The sequence below is a fragment of the Neoarius graeffei genome, chromosome 5 (assembly GCF_027579695.1).
Source record: "Neoarius graeffei isolate fNeoGra1 chromosome 5, fNeoGra1.pri, whole genome shotgun sequence".
In the NCBI taxonomy this organism is placed as follows: domain Eukaryota; kingdom Metazoa; phylum Chordata; class Actinopteri; order Siluriformes; family Ariidae; genus Neoarius; species Neoarius graeffei.
The window spans coordinates 80,121,756-80,139,017 of record NC_083573.1 but is presented as its reverse complement, the minus strand read 5'-3'; the positions used below and the strand labels follow the sequence as shown (position 1 = coordinate 80,139,017).

The window sequence follows — 17,262 nt, the reverse complement described above, 5'->3', positions numbered from 1 at the left end:
TTATAATAATAATTCTTCAAAAATAAAAAAACACGTTCTTACCATCAAATACTTTCATTCCATATTTCGCTGCTTTTTTTTGTATTTTTTGGGGGGTTTTGTTTTCGAGTAGTTTTTATTTCGTCCTCGGTTGGTTCAGCAACATGTGGCGTCATTTTGTTTTGCTCTACTCATGGTACATGAACTGATATCCTAATAATAGAGTAGCCAATCAGAGAGTGTGATTGCTCATATCCAGGGAATGTGAATACAATAACTAAAAATAGACCACTGACTGATCAAAGACAGTCTTGATTAATGTCTTATGCTGGAACTGCTTCTCTACTGGGACAAAAATCTTCATATCTATTCATACTTGATGGTAAGATATCCCTGGTTTCATTTATAAATATTGTATTTGAATTTCGAATAGTATTTTACGACTTGTGCCTGTCACTTCCAGACAAAATCCTCCAAGTTTCATGGAAATCCTTATGTGATCTGAAATGTGACACACGAGGCTGGGACTCAGATCGTCCTGGGTGTGCTTTAGTTGCTGAGCCTGTGCTGTTCAGCGTTAGCAGAACAGCATGGAACAGTGTGTGTTGTCTCTGAATACATCAGTGCAGACAAAACACACACACACACAAACAGTAAAAGCCAGACACAACACAAAGGCAAACAAACAGAATAAAAGGAGATTTTACTGTGTAAATCGGGCTCGTGCTGTACTGAGCAGAACTGACTATAGAATTAGAGTTTGTTATGAATTATACACTGCATTAGTTCTTCCATCTGACAAGTTCTCAAGACGAGAAGTTAATGTGGTGTTGTGTGAATGCTTGCTCAGGAAATGCTACCTCTTTTACTCTCACTGCTCACCCCGATACTGCCTGAGACACACATGAAGGTGCTGAGCACAGCAAGCCACACGCATACACTATTGTACTTCCCACCAAAATCTTTAATTGCTGTATCTCATCTCATTATCTCTAGCCGCTTTATCCTGTTCTACAGGGTCGCAGGCAAGCTGGAGCCTATCCCAGCTGACTACGGGCGAAAGGCGGGGTACACCCTGGACAAGTCGCCAGGTCATCACAGGGCTGACACATAGACACAGACAACCATTCACACTCACATTCACACCTACGGTCAATTTAGAGTCACCAGTTAACCTAACCTGCATGTCTTTGGACTGTGGGGGAAACCGGAGCACCCGGAGGAAACCCACGCGGACACGGGGAGAACATGCAAACTCCGCACAGAAAGGCCCTCGCCGGCCACGGGGCTCGAACCCGGACCTTCTTGCTGTGAGGCAACAGCACTAACCACTACACCACTGTGCCGCCTAATTGCTGTATTACGCATGATATTACGACATTTATTTATCTAATCCTCATCTCATCATCTCATTATCTCTAGCCGCTTTATCCTTCTACAGGGTCGCAGGCAAGCTGGAGCCTATCCCAGCTGACTATGGGCGAAAGGCGGGGTACACCCTGGACAAGTCGCCAGGTCATCACAGGGCTGACACATAGACACAGACAACCATTCACACTCACATTCACACCTACGGTCAATTTAGAGTCACCAGTTAACCTAACCTGCATGTCTTTGGACTGTGGGGGAAACCGGAGCACCCGGAGGAAACCCACGCGGACACGGGGAGAACATGCAAACTCCGCACAGAAAGGCCCTCGCCGGCCACGGGGCTCGAACCCAGGACCTTCTTGCTGTGAGGCAACAGCACTAACCACTACACCACTGTGCCGCCTAATTGCTGTATTACGCATGATATTACGACATTTATTTATCTAATCCTAACTTAAGGAAAACTTTTGCTTATTTATTTTAGTTCGTTCAGCTTTACAAACAAAAGCCATACCTTGTGGGTGAAAAAGAATCCTTCTGGGGACGTTCCGAAATATTCAGTCAACCCCAGTACAACAGCACACTTGCACTCTCACATGGAAAGAGATATGTGCACAAAACAACGAGCTCAAACAAACCCACAGACAGGCAGAGACACAGACAGAAACACTAGCCCTGGAAACAAAAGCTTGACAGAAAGGCAGGTAGTCGGTCGTGTCAGCAGGTAATTACAGGAGAGATTATCAGACAACAAAAAGCTGTATCTCCGAGACACGCCGCCTCGGGCGGGAACAGAGTGTGAATGAGAGTGTGAAGAGAGAAGTGTGTGAAGGGTGCATACCAGAACCCGATCCCGATGTAGTCATGTCGTAGATGAGGTCTTTGAGCGTGGTGCCCACGGTGATGAACGGGTGGTCCATGGATGGGTCTTCCTCATTAGGCACGCGGTGGTGGATGACCGAGCGGCTGTGGCACACGTAGAACACTGTGACCAGCACGAAGCATAGCAGGCACACGGGCCCAGCAATCACAGCCGCGAGAGCCACGGGACCCAGTGGTTTTGGCGGCTCTACTGTTACTGACAGAGAGAGAGAGAGAGAGAGAGAGAGAAAGAAAGAGAGAGAGAGAAGTTAATAATAATTTTATTATGATACATAGAGGACACTTTTTCGATGGAATAAAAACATGTATTCTATTCCCTTCTAGCGGGTTTCATTCATTTGGTTTGATAGCATGCAATATTGTTAGCATATCACATATCCTACGTGTATTACGTCACTCTACCCAATGGAGAATGAGTGTTGAACATAGTTTACGATATTGCATGGTTGTCAAGACGTCACACGTCGGAGATGTAAAACTTCCACACTAGCAAGTGACTGTGACAAATTGTAAACAAACATGGCCGCCAGGTTTGCTTCATTACATGCAGAAGATTTTGAGAGAATTTTGAAAGAGAAAGCTGCGTTAAACACCTGAAAGGAGTGTGTTTGTATAATAATAATAATAATAATAATATTGGCTGGCTTTTTTTCATGGTCTATCCATGGTCTATTCCATTCAGCTACTCATCTTTGACTCGTTCAACATCATACTAGCTGAAAGGAATATATCTGATATACCACTCAACGCCAGCCAATATTATTTAATTATTACTTGAGCTATTCCTAGCTGTTCAAGTAAAAATATTTTCATTCAAATGATTTGGCAATATTATGTTTGTTAGTCAATCCAATAACCTGTCACTGAGAGCACAAGTGCCAACACTGCTAAAAGAAAACCTTTATGCAGATGGAGCAAGAAAAAAAAACCTTGGATTTTATCACATTTTATCAACCTATGTCAGTGGTTTTTATTTAAGATGACTGCCAAGCAACAATAAAAACAATGAGCTCTTTCATTTTTTTAACCAAACAGCCTACATGTTTTATATTATTTCACAAGGCCAAAGCTCATTAATTCCCAAGTCAAAGTCAGAAATCAAGTGCAACGAGAAGCAAATACACGTCTTTAATGAATTGTTTCCTGGCGGGGAATTGAAAAGTACAGTTTTGCAGCATGAAAGCATGAAAGAGTATGAGATCATCAACATGTCAATTCAATTCAATTTTACTTTGAAACTGCTTTTAACAATGGATACTCTCACAAGGCAAATTTCAGAAATTCAGATATAAAGTTTAATTTAAAAATGTTAATTTATCCCTAATGAGCAAGCCTGGGGCAACGAAGAAACACTCCCTGATGCCCCTTTTCCACCAAATCAGTTCCAGGGCTGGTTCGGGGCCAGTGCTGGTGCTGGTTCACAACTCGTTCAACTTGCGAGCCAGCTGAGAACCAGTTTGCTTTTCCATAGCTCGCGGTGCTAAGGGAAGGCACGTCATTACGTCGCTGTATACGTCAGTTACGTCGTTGTATACGTCATTACGTCGCTGTATACGTCAGTTACGTCGCTACATTTGCATAAACCTTGGCGCGAATATCGAAGCAAAAACAACACGGAAGAAGAAGCAGCAGCAACAACAACAATAATAATAATGGATGACTTCGCGTTTGTACAGCTGCTGCTTCTCGTCACTTAAAAATGGCGATCTTTCGCGGTCTTGTTATTGTTGTTGGTCTTAACAACTCCACCCCCCGCTGGCGTAAGCGGTTCTTTCCTCTGGCCCAGCAGAGAGTTGGTGCTAGCCTGGAACCGGTTTTTCTGGCCCCAGAGCCAGTTCTTTGTCAGTGGAAACAGAAAACCCGGTTCCAAACTAAGCACTGGCCCCGAACCAGCCCTGGAACTGCTTTGGTGGAAAAGGGGCATGAGACAACATGAGGAAGGAACCTTGAGATGAATCAAAAGGGAACCCCTCCTCATCCGAGTGACACCAAATAGTGTGATTATAAATAATTTCTCTTCGATAACGGTATACTACAAAGACAAGCAGTGCTAACTGTGTGAAATGAAACTTGAGTATAAGCATCGTTAGAGTTTTAGCTTGAAATCTACTTTATTGCACTGAAGTTATCACTGTTAGGGGAGAGTGGGATGGGGGAGACTTGGGACAGTTTGTATTCCCGTCTCGGGCTGGGCGATATGACGATACATATCGTGGGGACGATAGAAAAGTGTCTATCATGCCCTTTCTCTTCTATCGTTTCTATCGTGATAAACTAATTTTATCCACTATTACAGCAAATATATAATTTAATATAATTTTGTGTTGTCACTATGCACGCTCTAAGTTTATATAACTGAAAATAAAGAAGAATAAAAAGATTCTTAGTAAAGAAACGTGGTTTTGCGACACGACGCTGCTTTACGTTCTTTGAGTCTCACGCGGGTTTGCGACATACGTTTGCGACATGATTGCTGAAGCAGAGCCCTTTTTGTTTTGGAATTTCTCTAGCTGAAGAATGGACGATGGAAGCGCAACAGGAAGATGATTTACAGACCGAGACAGCTGCACAGGCACAGGTACAAGAACCACTTGTGCCGAAAAGAGGGGGAACCTCTGTGATTTGGCTGCAATTTGGATTTAAGACCTCCGACACGGAGCAAAAGGAGGTCATATGTAAACTTTGCAACAAAACTATCCCCACGCCAGATGCGAACACATCCAACCTCTTCTATCACTTAAAGAAGGTCCACGAACAAGAATACATAAGAATCCAACAAATCCGATCTAAATAAAGGGGTGAAACAGCGGGGGCAAGTTCCGAAAAGAAGTACAGCCAGACGAAGATAAAGCAGTCTCTCGCCCAATGCACGCCATATGAAAAGACGTCTCAGCGCCACAAATAAATCACAGGTGCCATCTTGCATTACATTTGTAAAGGCATGGCTCCAGTGTATGTAGTTGAGAAGGACAGCTTTTGAGACCTCGTCAAAGTACTTGATCCGAGGTACGTTATGCCCAGTCGTAAGCACTTCAGTAAAGTCGAGTTGCCTCGCTTATATGACGCATGCCGGGCTGAAGTGGAGAAAGATGTTTGCAGTGTGGTGCATTATGCCTTGACTACGGACCTGTGGATGAGCAGAGCTACGCAGCCCTTCATGAGCATAACCATACATTTCATCAGGAGCGACTGGACCCTCTGCGCTCGCTGTTTACAGACTGCGTACTTCCCAGACGATCACACAGGAGTCATGTTAGCCCAAGGTATGAGCCTGACATTGCTACATATTTATTCTGTTGCTAATTATCTTTTTACTAATGTGCTTAAAATAAGAATACACTATGTATGTATAAATATATATATGTAACATATAAGTATGTTATTTCGAAATTCCTATTAGTTTTCTCTCCATAGACGTCTATTGCATGTCTATGGGTTCCAACAACTTCCAACAACAACCCACGTTGTCTCGTCACATGATAATAGTCATGTGTCTGCAACAGGTCCATAATTATTTATAGGTATCTCTTTAGTAAAACAATTAGCATATTGGTGTTTTATTATACTGTCTTCTGTAGTAATTCTGAATGACCCATAATTAAGTATTCATCTGTTTAGGTCTGAGAGATGCCCTGGAGTCATGGGGATTGCAAGAACGCCATCTTGTCTGTGTCACCACAGATAACGCCACAAACAACATCTCTGCAATAGAACTGAATGAGTGGGAATGGTTACAATGCTTTGGTCACCGTCTACAGCTAGCCATTGGTAAGTGTAAAACAATCTAAATATGGCTTAGTGTAATACTGCAATGGGCATATTATAGTAGCAACAAAAATATTAGTGAATTGAAATTAGTTTGGTTATCCTGTGTTGTTTGATCAGGCCATGTGCAAAACATTATTGAACAAGTTATTCTTTCCATTTTATTTATTATTTTGCCTGTCATGGTACACAATGAATTGTAATACATACTGCCCACACTATCTAATTATTAAATCAATCCATAAATCATTTAAGTGATGCATGATGATAAAAAAATAAAATTGCTGTCAAATATGTTATTACATCACATTTTTCGTTTTATTTTAACAGAGAATGCTCTAAAAGATCTCACACCAGCATCTACAAAGCAGGCTGTGGAAAGAGCAGTGGGAGTCTGTAAAAAGGTGGTGAGTGCCTTCTCCAACTCATGGAAGAGAAAACGTGACTTGGCCAAGGCACAAGCAGCGCTGGGCTTGCCTCAGCATCAGCTCATCACTGAAACCCCCACAAGATGGGGCTCACGCCAGCAGATAATAGCGAGGTTCCTAGAGCAGGAGAAAGCCCTTTCTCAGGTCCTCCTTGCAGACAAGAAGGTGAGACATGGCCACTGGACATTGCACATTGATTCTTTTCATTGTGGATTCTGATTATGTTTGCAGCCTAGATTCACCTCATTAAAGTATCCCATCTTTTTGTTATTTGACTTAGGCAAGACATCTGGTGCCAAGCTGGCAAGACATGGCATTGCTGGAGTCCTTGAACAAAGCACTGGGTCCACTGTTCGAGTTCACTGACGCTTTGTTGGGGGACAAGTATGTCAGCGTGTCTTTTCTGAAGCCAGTACTGCACCTATTCAACAACGAAATCCTCAGCCGGAAGGATGGGGACACAGAGCTCACACAAGCTGTCAAAGAGGGTGTTCTCAAGTACCTCAATGAAAAGTATGATGACCCTACTACTGATAACCTCCTCGATATGGCGACACTTGTTGACCCACGATTTAAGACGGCCTACATGAAGGAAGAGAGGGTGGAGTTCATCAAGACAAGAGCTGTAGCAGAGCTGGTGGGCATGGTGGAGGGAGCCACGGCATCAGAAAGTGAACAAACAGCAGCAGCCTCCAGTTCACCCCAAGCTGCTCAAGATGATCCGGAGCATCCCCATCCCACAAAGAAAAAGAAAAGTTTAGGTAGTTACTTTAAGAAGGCAGTTCAAGCCAGCACCCACTCCCAACCCAACAGGGCATCCATTGAACTGGAGGTCTCCATGTATCTCCAGGCACCTGGGCCTGACTCAGAGACAGACCCACTAGAATGGTGGAAGCAGCATGAGCTGAACTTCCCATTGGTGGCCAGGCTTGCCAAAAAGTATCTCTGCATTCCCGCCACTAGTTCTTCATCTGAAAGGGCGTTCAGTGCGGGTGGGAACATCATCACATGTAAGAGGTCATGTCTTAAGCCAAATACAGTTGACCAACTTGTCTTCCTTGCACTCAACCTATAAATTCTGACAGAAATATGTCTATGTCTACCTCTACAAAGTATCCTTTATGTTTACACTTTTATTCATGGTTAATGCTTTAAACAGAGATCTGTTCAACCCTGATGTTTAAACTTTAACTTGGTTTTCAAACTTTGCACTACAAGGTTAAAGATTTCAGAAGGTGAAAAATAATCTTTTTTTTTATAGCTGAACTTTTGTGCAAAAATGTTTTTTTTTTCGTCTCAGAAACTTGAAGCTTGTGCACTTAAAAAAAGTGAGTTTATTTTGACAGTTAAGTTTAAATAACTATGTGAAGGCTACTGTACCTCACTGTACTGTAGTGTATAACTATGATCTTGGAAAAAAAATGTGAAGGCTACTGTACCTCACTGTGTACTACTGTAGTGTACCCGTTTTCATTTGATACATTTACATGCAGCAATGTAAATACACGTTTCTCATTTGTGACAGTTCAAAATAAAGAGAAGAACTGAAAACATACTTAATTGTGGTATATCGTGATATATATTGTTATCGTGATATAAAGTAATCCATATCGTGATATATGTTTTTTTCCATATCGCCCAGCACTATTCCCGTCAGTTAATTTCAACCAATCAGGTTTTAGATGACATCAAAAGTTAGATGTTGCCCCTTAGGCCCTGTTTACATTATTTCGAATTAGCGGATCATCAGATTAACGTTTTTAAAACGATTCGCGTACACACAGCAACGCCAATACACGATTCACATGCACACAGCAACGCCAATACACGGATACGCTAATCACATGACTAATTAGACGGCACGTCACATGATCCCAGTGCATATCGGGCATGCGCAAGTCACTCACCACTTGCAAGTGGAAGGATGGCAAGCGAACACCTTCTCCAGCAAATAAACACACCTGGCTGTGATGTTCATGTTCTCACTGAGTTTAAGCGCCTGAAGGAGGTTGAAATGTGTAAATAAACCTCAGTGCGGCTCAGCGCTTCCTCCTGCGCGCCAAATCACTCTGCCCTGAACAGCGAGTGCCCTCTGGAGGGTGCGCACTCCGGCCCTGCGTAGCTCACAGAGCGCGTGAGTGAAGCGCACGAGCAGTGATTCGGGACTGAGCCGCTGTGTGTGAGATCCCAACGCCAGCGAATCAGGAAGGTGGATGTCACAGTGACGTTGTCCAATGACGACGTCAGCTAGAGCTCAGCACAGCGTATCCGCGTATTCTCAATGTTTACACAGCACCGGACCAGACACGAACTGGATTGAATACGTGGGCTCTGGCGGATTCCCGTTTCCCGGCGTTTTAATGTGAACGGACAGTGCATCCGCGAAGAAAACGAGACAGATACGGTCTAATGTAAACTTGGCCTTAGAGTAAGTTACTTCCTTTGGAGCCATGAAGCTGGATGCTGCAGTAAGGTTTGTGCAGTTCAATATTTTATCAACCAAAACGTGTGTTTTCTAATTCAGTCCACCTCCATTCTATGGTGTAACAGACACTGGTGAGTTCGGGATTTGTTAGGAATTAAAGTATGTAGCCTTGAGTTAACATAGATAGGATTATTTATTAAACTTAAATTCTGGGGAAAAACATTTAAGGATTTTTTTTTTCAAAATGGCCAGATGGGGAGAGTTGGGACAGTTCATGTTGGAATACATCAAGGAAGCACTTCAGAAGTGCGGGTATCCAAACTGGGCTTTCGTCAAGACCAGGAAAAGAAACATAACAGACAAGGAAGAAAACAGCAACAAATGCAAGAACATTGTCATTCCCTACATTTCTGGACTATCTGAGAAACTCAGGAGGATCTTCTACAAACACAACATCCCTATACACTTCAGATCCAGTAACACCCTGAGGCAGAAATTGGTCCACGCTAAGGACAGAATGCCCAGACACAAACAGGACAATGCACTGTACGCAATTCAATGCAGTGAGGAATGCACAGACCTGTAAATTGGGGAAACAAAACAAGCTTCACAAGCGCATGGCTCAACACAGGACAGCCAGTTCCTCAGGCCAGAACTCTGCAGTCTATCTTCATCTCAGTAACAAAGGACACTCGTTTCAGGACTGCAATGTACGCATTTTAGCCAGAGAAGACCAGTAGTTTGAAAGAGTAGTAAAAGAAGCCATACAATGTCTTGCAAAAGTATTCAACCCCCTTGATGTTGGTCTTGTTTCGTCGCATTACAAGCTGGAATTAAAATGGATTTTGGGGGGGTTAGCACCATTTGATTTACATAATATGTCAACAATTTTAAAGGTGTAAATTGTTGCTTTATTGTGACCCAAACAATAACAAAGATGAAAAAAAAAAACCAGAAATCTGGAGTGTGCATAGGTATTCACCCCCTTTCGTATGAAACGCCTACATAAGAGTTGGTCCAACCAATTCACTTCATAAGTCACGTAATTAATTGATTAAGATCCAACTGTGTGCAATCAAAGTGTCACTGTTCTGGAAGGACCCTGACTCTGCAACACTACTAAGCAAGCAACATGAAAACCAAGGTGCACTCTAAACAGGTCAGAGACAAAGTTGTGGAGAAGTATAGATCAGGGTTGGGTTATAAAAAATATCCCAAACTTTGAATATCCCAGGGAGCACCATTAAATCCATTATAGCAAAATGGAAAGAATATGGCACCACTACAAACCTGACAAGAGAAGGCCGCCCACCAAAACTCACAGACCGGGCAAGGAGGGCATTAATCAGAGATGCAACAAAAGACACTAAAGATAACACTGAAGGAGCTGCAAAGATCCACAGCAAAGATGGGAGTATCTGCCCATAGGACCACTTTAAGCCGTACACTCCACAGAGTGGGGCTTTATGGAAGAGTGGCCAGAAAAAAACACCATTGCATAAAGAAAAAAAAATGAGAAAACACGTTTGGAGTTTGCCCAACAGCATGTGGCAGACTCCCCAAACATGTGGAAGAAGATTCTCTGGTCAGATGAGACTAAAATTGAACTTTTTGGCCATCATGGGAAATGCCATGTGTGACGCAAACCCAACACTTCCCATCACCCTGAGAACACCATTCCTACAGTGAAGCATGGTGGTGGCAGCATCATGCTGTCGGGATGTTTTTCAGCTGCAGGGACAGGAAAGCTGGTCAGGACTGAAGGAAAGATGGATGGCACTAAATACAGGGTAATTCTGGAGGAAAACCTGTTTGAGTCAGCCAGAGGTTTGAGACTGGGACGAAGGTTCACGTTCCAGCAGAACAATCACCCTAAACATACTGCTAAAGCTACATTGGAATGGTTTAAAGGGAAACATTTAAATGTCTTGAAATGGCCTAATCAAAGCCCAGACCTCAATCCAATTGAGAATCTGTGGCATAACTTGAAGACTGCTGGACACCAACGCAACCCATCTAACTTGAAGGAGCTGGAGCAGTTTTGCCTTGAGGGATGGGCAAAAATCCCAGTAGCTAGATGTGCTAAGCTAATAAAGGCATACCCCAAGAGACTTGCAGCTATAATTGCAGCAAAAGGTGGCTCTACAAAGTATTGACTTTGGGAGGGTAAATATCTATGCACACGCCAGATTTCTGGTTTTTTTTTTTTTTCATTTTAATTATTGTTTGTGTCACAATAAAAAAATTTAAATAAACAATTTGCACCTTTAAAGTGGTAGGCATGTTGTGTAAATCAAATGGAGCTAACCCCCAAAATTCATGTTAATTCCAGCTTGTGATGGAACAAAACAGGACAAACACCAAGGGGGATGAACACTTTTGCAAGACACTGTATTCGTCAACCTAGAACAACCATCGCTGAACAGAGGAGGTGGTCTGAGACACCAAATGGATGTGTATTCAGTTTTCTGGGAAGTGTGCCAATGACTACATTGTAGGTGGCTGATTTGGTGTCTCATGCCCCTTTTCCACCAAAGCAGTTCCAGGGCTGGTTCGGGGCCAGTGCTTAGTTTGGAACCAGGTTTTCTGTTTCCACTGACAAAGAACTGGCTCTGGGGCCAGAAAAACCATTTCCAGGCTAGCACCAACTCTCTGCTGGGCCAGAGGAAAGAACCGCTTACGTCAGTGGGGGGGGCGGAGTTGTTAAGACCAACAACAATAACAAGACCGCGAAAGATCACCATTTTTAAGTGACGAGAAGCAGCAGCTGTACAAACGCGAAGTCATCCATTATTATTATTGTTGTTGCTGCTGCTGCTTCTTCCGTGTTGTTTTTGCTTCGATATTCGCGCTAAGGTTTATGTAAACGTAGCGCCATAACTGACGTATACAGCGACGTAACTGACATATACAGCGACGTAATGGTGTGGCTCCGCTTAGCACCACGAGCTATGGAAAAGCAAACTGGTTCTCAGCTGGCTCGCAAGTTGAACGAGTTGTGAACCAGCACCAGCACTGGCCCCGAACCAGCCCTGGAACTGATTTGGTGGAAAAGGGGTATCAGACACCAAATCAGCCACCTACAATGTAGGCTACGTTTACATTAGACCGTATCTGTCTCGTTTTCTTCGCGGATGCACTGTCCGTTTACATTAAACCACCTGGAAACGCCGGTAAACGGGAATCCGCCAGCATCCACGTATTCAATCTAGATCGTATCTGGTCCGGTGCTGTGTAAACATTGAGATACGCGAATACGCTGTGCTGAGCTCTAGCTGACGTCCTCATTGGACAACGTCACTGTGACATCCACCTTCCTGATTCGCTGGCGTTGGTCATGTGATGCGACTGCTGAAAAACGGCGCGGACTTCCGCCTTGTATCACCTTTCATTAAAGAGTATAAAAGTATGAAAATACTGCAAATACTGATGCAAATACTGCCCATTGTGTAGTTATGATTGTCTTTAGGCTTGCCATCCTTCCACTTTTAAGTGTTAAGTGATATGCGCTGGGATCACACACACAGCGGCTCAGTCCCGAAAACACTGCTAGTGTGCTTCACTCGCGCGCTCTGTGAGCTGCGCAGGGCCGGAGTGCGCACCCTCCAGAGGGCACTCGCTGTTCAGGGCGGAGTGATTTGGAGCGCAGGATGCCTGCGGAGCCGAGCGTATCCGTGTATTGGTGTTGCTGTGTGCATGCAAATCGTGTATTGGTGTTGCTGTGTGCACACTAATCATTTTAAAAACGTTAATCTGATGATCCGCTGATACGGTCTAATGTAAACATGGGCGTAGTCATTGGCACACTTCCCAGAAAACTGAATACACATCCACACCAAGACTCAGCTGACTTCAAAGACTCACATGATGGCAGAGAGAGTCAACGACCCACAGATCACCCTAACGACTCTCTAGGCTGTTAACACCGTTCACACCCAGCCTCTAGTGATCCTAACAACCTACAGGATGACTGACAGTGTCAATGACTCTCCTTAGGTGGTGTTTACATTAGACCGTATCTGTCTCGTTTTCATCGCGGATGCACTGTCCGTTCACATTAAAACGCCGGGAAACGACTCCACAGGCGGAACAACTTGAATCCGCCTGGGCCCACGTATTCAATCCATTACGTATCTGATCCGGTGCTGTGTAAACATTGAGGAACGAGGATACACTGTGCTGAGCTCTAGCTGACGTCATCATTGGACAATGTCACTGTGACATACATCTTCCTGATTCGCTGGCGTTGGTCATGCCACGTTGGTCATGTGACGCGACTGCTGAAAAACGGCGCGGACTTTCACTTCCTGCTATTTGTCCCGAATCACTGCTCGTGCGCTTCACTCGTGCGCTCTGTGAGCTGCGCAGGGCCGGCGTGCGCACCCTCCAGAGGGCACTCGCTGTTCAGGGCGGAGTGATTTGGAGCGCAGGATGCCTGTGGAGCCGAGCGTATCCGTGTATTGGCGTTGCGGTGTGCACGCGAATCGTGTATTGGCGTTGCTGTGTGCATGCGAATCGTTTTAAAAACGTTACTCTGATGATCCGCTGGTACGGTCTGATGTAAACACCACCTTAGGGTTGCTTTTGGTCCACTCGAAGATAAATACCTGGAACTCCCCACGAGTCAGACAGAACTGAAGAAGCCTTTCGGATGAGAGGTGAAACGTCTTCAAGAATTTCAAGCAAGTCCAGTTGCCTTCTTTAGCACCTATGGTTTACGATGACTAAGAACCTTCACAGACATAGCTCATGTTACAGGTTTTTTTCTTGTGGTTTACAAATATAAAATTGTTTAAAAATGTTTGTTAAAAATGTGGGTGTGTCCCTGCATGAGGCTTAAACTTATTTAATTCCTTCTTGAGAATGGAACTGTTTTGTCTCGTCAAGTTTTGGGTAAACTGACATATTTCTGTCGCTGTACCAGCATCAGAACTGGATGTGTTCATCCAGTTCATATGTTACAAATTTCGACAATAAATAAAAATTAAAGGGCTGATGACACGAACATGACTCTATGCAATTTCTTAAATAAACTACAACATGGCAAACATGTTAGATTTCTGTTATAATTACGTGAAAAGAAGCTGTTATTACGCGAATATCCAACTTTTAATTGTACAGCGCAAGAAAACTGGGTCCGTGGCTCGCGGCCATGTTGTGACGTCAGCGGAAGAACAGGCTGCGGTTCACTGGCTGTTCTACTCTGGTTCTACTCAATGGAAATGGTGCATGAAAACGCCGGTGAACTCTCTAGTGCTAGCTCTTCCTCTTCTGGGAGTCTAGAATTGTGTTGATCTCTTCCGAATAGAATCTATGATAGCCTACCCTCTTTACCCTTTGCCTCTCGTTGCTAGGCGGCAGTTACATGAAAGCCGCAAGCTTTCACAAGCAAATACATGACTGATATCACGCCGACTTTATGATTACATTTATGATTATCATGTAGAATCTATAGCTCTACGTACCTTTATCTTATGTCGTTTCACAACACATGTTCTGACAGGAGGACTGTCTTTGGATCCGGCATAGCTACTAGTAGACCCCCTCCGGAATACTGGCAGTGTTGCCAGATTGGGAGGTTTCCCGCCCAGTTGGGCGGTTTCAAGTGCATTTTGGTGGGTTTTGAACATATTTTGGGCTGTAAAACTTCAGCAGTATCTGGCAACAGATACTGCTGACGTTTTCCAGCCCAAAATATGCTCAAAACCCACCAAAATGCACTTGAAACCGCCCAACTGGGTGGGAAACCTCCCAATCTGGCAACACTGTGTAGGCACTGCTGATGGTAGTAACACACGTTTGTGCTGAACTGAACACCCAAGAGATTCTTTTAAGCTGGGAAGGGTGTCAAAACAATCCAAATCGAAGTGTTCAGAGCACAGGACGGATGTTGGTGAGGGCTCCCACTTGTCACGAGTGCGCCTGACTTGCTTCACCCACTTCGCATGCAGCTCAGAATCTCTGGGAAACTTGAATAAACTTACCCCATCCTTGTGGGTTTTGGAGCAAAAGCCGGCAACACAACGCGAAGGCATAATAACTATAACTATAACTATATATATATATATATATATATATATATATATATATATATATAAAATGTATAATAATGGTAAATAATAAAAATACTAATAATGATAAACTGAACACCTGTCGCATCAACAACAAACTGGTAAGTTAGGAGGAAGGTTCTTTCGCTGACGTCATATAGCTCCTCCTCCTCTTTCGTCTCCTGGGTGCTGCAGCCCCGTCAAATTTGCCCAAATAGCCGCGTTTTTTATCATAACTTGTAAAATAGGCGCCTTCGTGAATTAATATATGGATCATCGGGAATTACTTTTTATGTTATAAAACATCGCCAAAGATGTCAAAAACGTGTCATCAGCACTTTAAACATGGAGGTCTAGGTATTTTATTTTTGTCCCAAGTCTGCCAACATAATGTCTCATGTCTCCCCTCAGTGTCTCATGTCTCCCCACAAAAATAATGCCAGAAAAAGTGAAGTATATGTGACAAGCTGAGAAACTAATGTTGTGGTAAGAGGGTATAGTAAATCCTCTCTAATGCAACATAAATGTGACGCTATGTGCAAAGAATTTCACACAATCTAGAAAAGCTGGAAACTTGTCCCAAGTCTCCCTGCCCTCCCCTATACTGTTCAGTGATGGAGTGTAAACTGTTCTTAGCAATTCTTGGGTTTCACGTGACGTCACATCTGCCTCATTAGTTATTCAAAACTTTAGCTGGTGGTCTACCAAAGCTCAGTTGACAAAGCGTTTGTACAGAGAAGGTGCGTTGTTTGCATGAAAAATGCCTCACGCTTGCGTTGTTTTAGGTTGTTCGAATCGATCAAACCATGAAACTGATAAATGTTTCTTCAGGGTTCTCCGTGAACTAATAAAAAAGGGTGAACGAACACAGGATTTCACAAAAAGACGTGGAGAAAGGTGGCTTTTGAACCTCTCACTGAAATCAAAGGGAGCCGAGTCGAAGCATGCTCGAGTTTGCAGTGATCACTCGGTGAAAGGTTTGTATCTCCCTCTCAGCTACGTCCTTCGTGTTTTCCAAGGACTTTTCTTGCTATGTGTCGTTATTTTACGGTACTTTTTTTAGTCCCGAAGCGCTAAAGTCCCCAGCTGTTTCTTTGTTTACTCCTCAAAGACTCCATATGCATGAAGGTCGCAACAAAATTCTTACCCAGCTGTACAGTTACAATGCGCCGTGATCACTTCTCCGTCTTGTTTAACTAAGGCGCCGTTCACACATACCCGGGTATTTTTAAAAACGCAGACCTTTGCCTTCGTTTGTGCCTTTCGTTTATACACAAACGGAGTTTTTTCCTCTGAAAACGATTCTTTCTAAAAACCCCGGCAAAAGTGGAGATTTTTTGAAAACTCCGTTTTGCGTTTGTGTGTAAAGAGACCAAAACGGAGTTTTAGGCAATCTTCGCGCCACAAAAGAGGGACCATTGTACATATGACAAGCATGGAAACACTCAGAGTAGCAGCATTTCTGTTATTAAGCGCTATATTCGCCTGTTTGCTTTTGAGAATAAAGCTCATTGACCAGCAGAGACGCATTAGGGCTCAGAGGGCAGCAATTGCGGAGCTTCTGGTGATCAAAAGAGCCCGACCGTACCACCGCCAGCGTCGGCGATTTTGGGTTCGACCTGGACGGACTGCTATCTGGTGGGAGAATTTCGAGAATGCCGTTGTCGTCCCGGAGGAATGGCAGGAAAATTTCAGAATGTCACGATCCTCACTCCTGTCACTCGCAGAGTTGGTACGTCCGTACCATAGGTCGCGTTAACCGACAATTGTCCGTCATTGACGGATTTTTTTTAGCTATGACGGAAAAATCTGAAGGCCGTCAGTCATTTTGACGGATGTTTACTGTTACCATTACCAATAACAATAATAGCCTAATAATAACAATAATAAAACATAATGAAACACACAATTGAAATTATTGGCAAGTTGTGGCAGAGTTTTCGTATACATAGTCTTCACTGCTGTCACTTTCAATCTGAGCCGACGTTGCGGCGTCTTGATGTTCAGTGCATAGGCTACTCATGTATACATTGTAGCCACTGCGCAAGGCTGTTCCCCCCATCGCGCTCCTGACCGCGCTCTGACTTTTCTAACCACTAGCACAGTGAGATGTATTAATGTTTCCCTTCTCTGCAGAAGACACGTCATTTTTGCTATTAAAGAAAAGAGATGCATTGGGTTGTTTGTGTCGTTTCCCTGCCTGTACGTCTTAATGCAATAGCGCTCATTTAGGCTAGTTGTTTTCTTGTTTTTAAAATGAAACAAATGCCGATTTATTGTATTCTTCCCCAGCAAGCTTAGGAAGCTTAGGAACATCACTGCTCGAATATCTGCTAAACTATCATTTTAATGAGAGCACGGG

General features: G+C 43.6%; 1 protein-coding gene across 2 annotated transcripts in view; it reads right to left on the bottom strand.

The window, feature by feature from the left end:
* tgfbr1b (transforming growth factor, beta receptor 1 b) overlaps positions 1-17,262 on the bottom strand; it is a 220,073-nt gene that overhangs the window by 65,240 nt on the left and 137,571 nt on the right. Inside the window, exon 3 of one of the 2 annotated variants that reach the window (XM_060922459.1) lies at positions 2,192-2,428. In XM_060922459.1, the coding sequence (XP_060778442.1) occupies positions 2,192-2,428 (237 nt within the window). The remainder of the gene's footprint in view (positions 1-2,191; positions 2,429-17,262) is intronic. The other variant, XM_060922460.1, reaches the window with a different exon arrangement.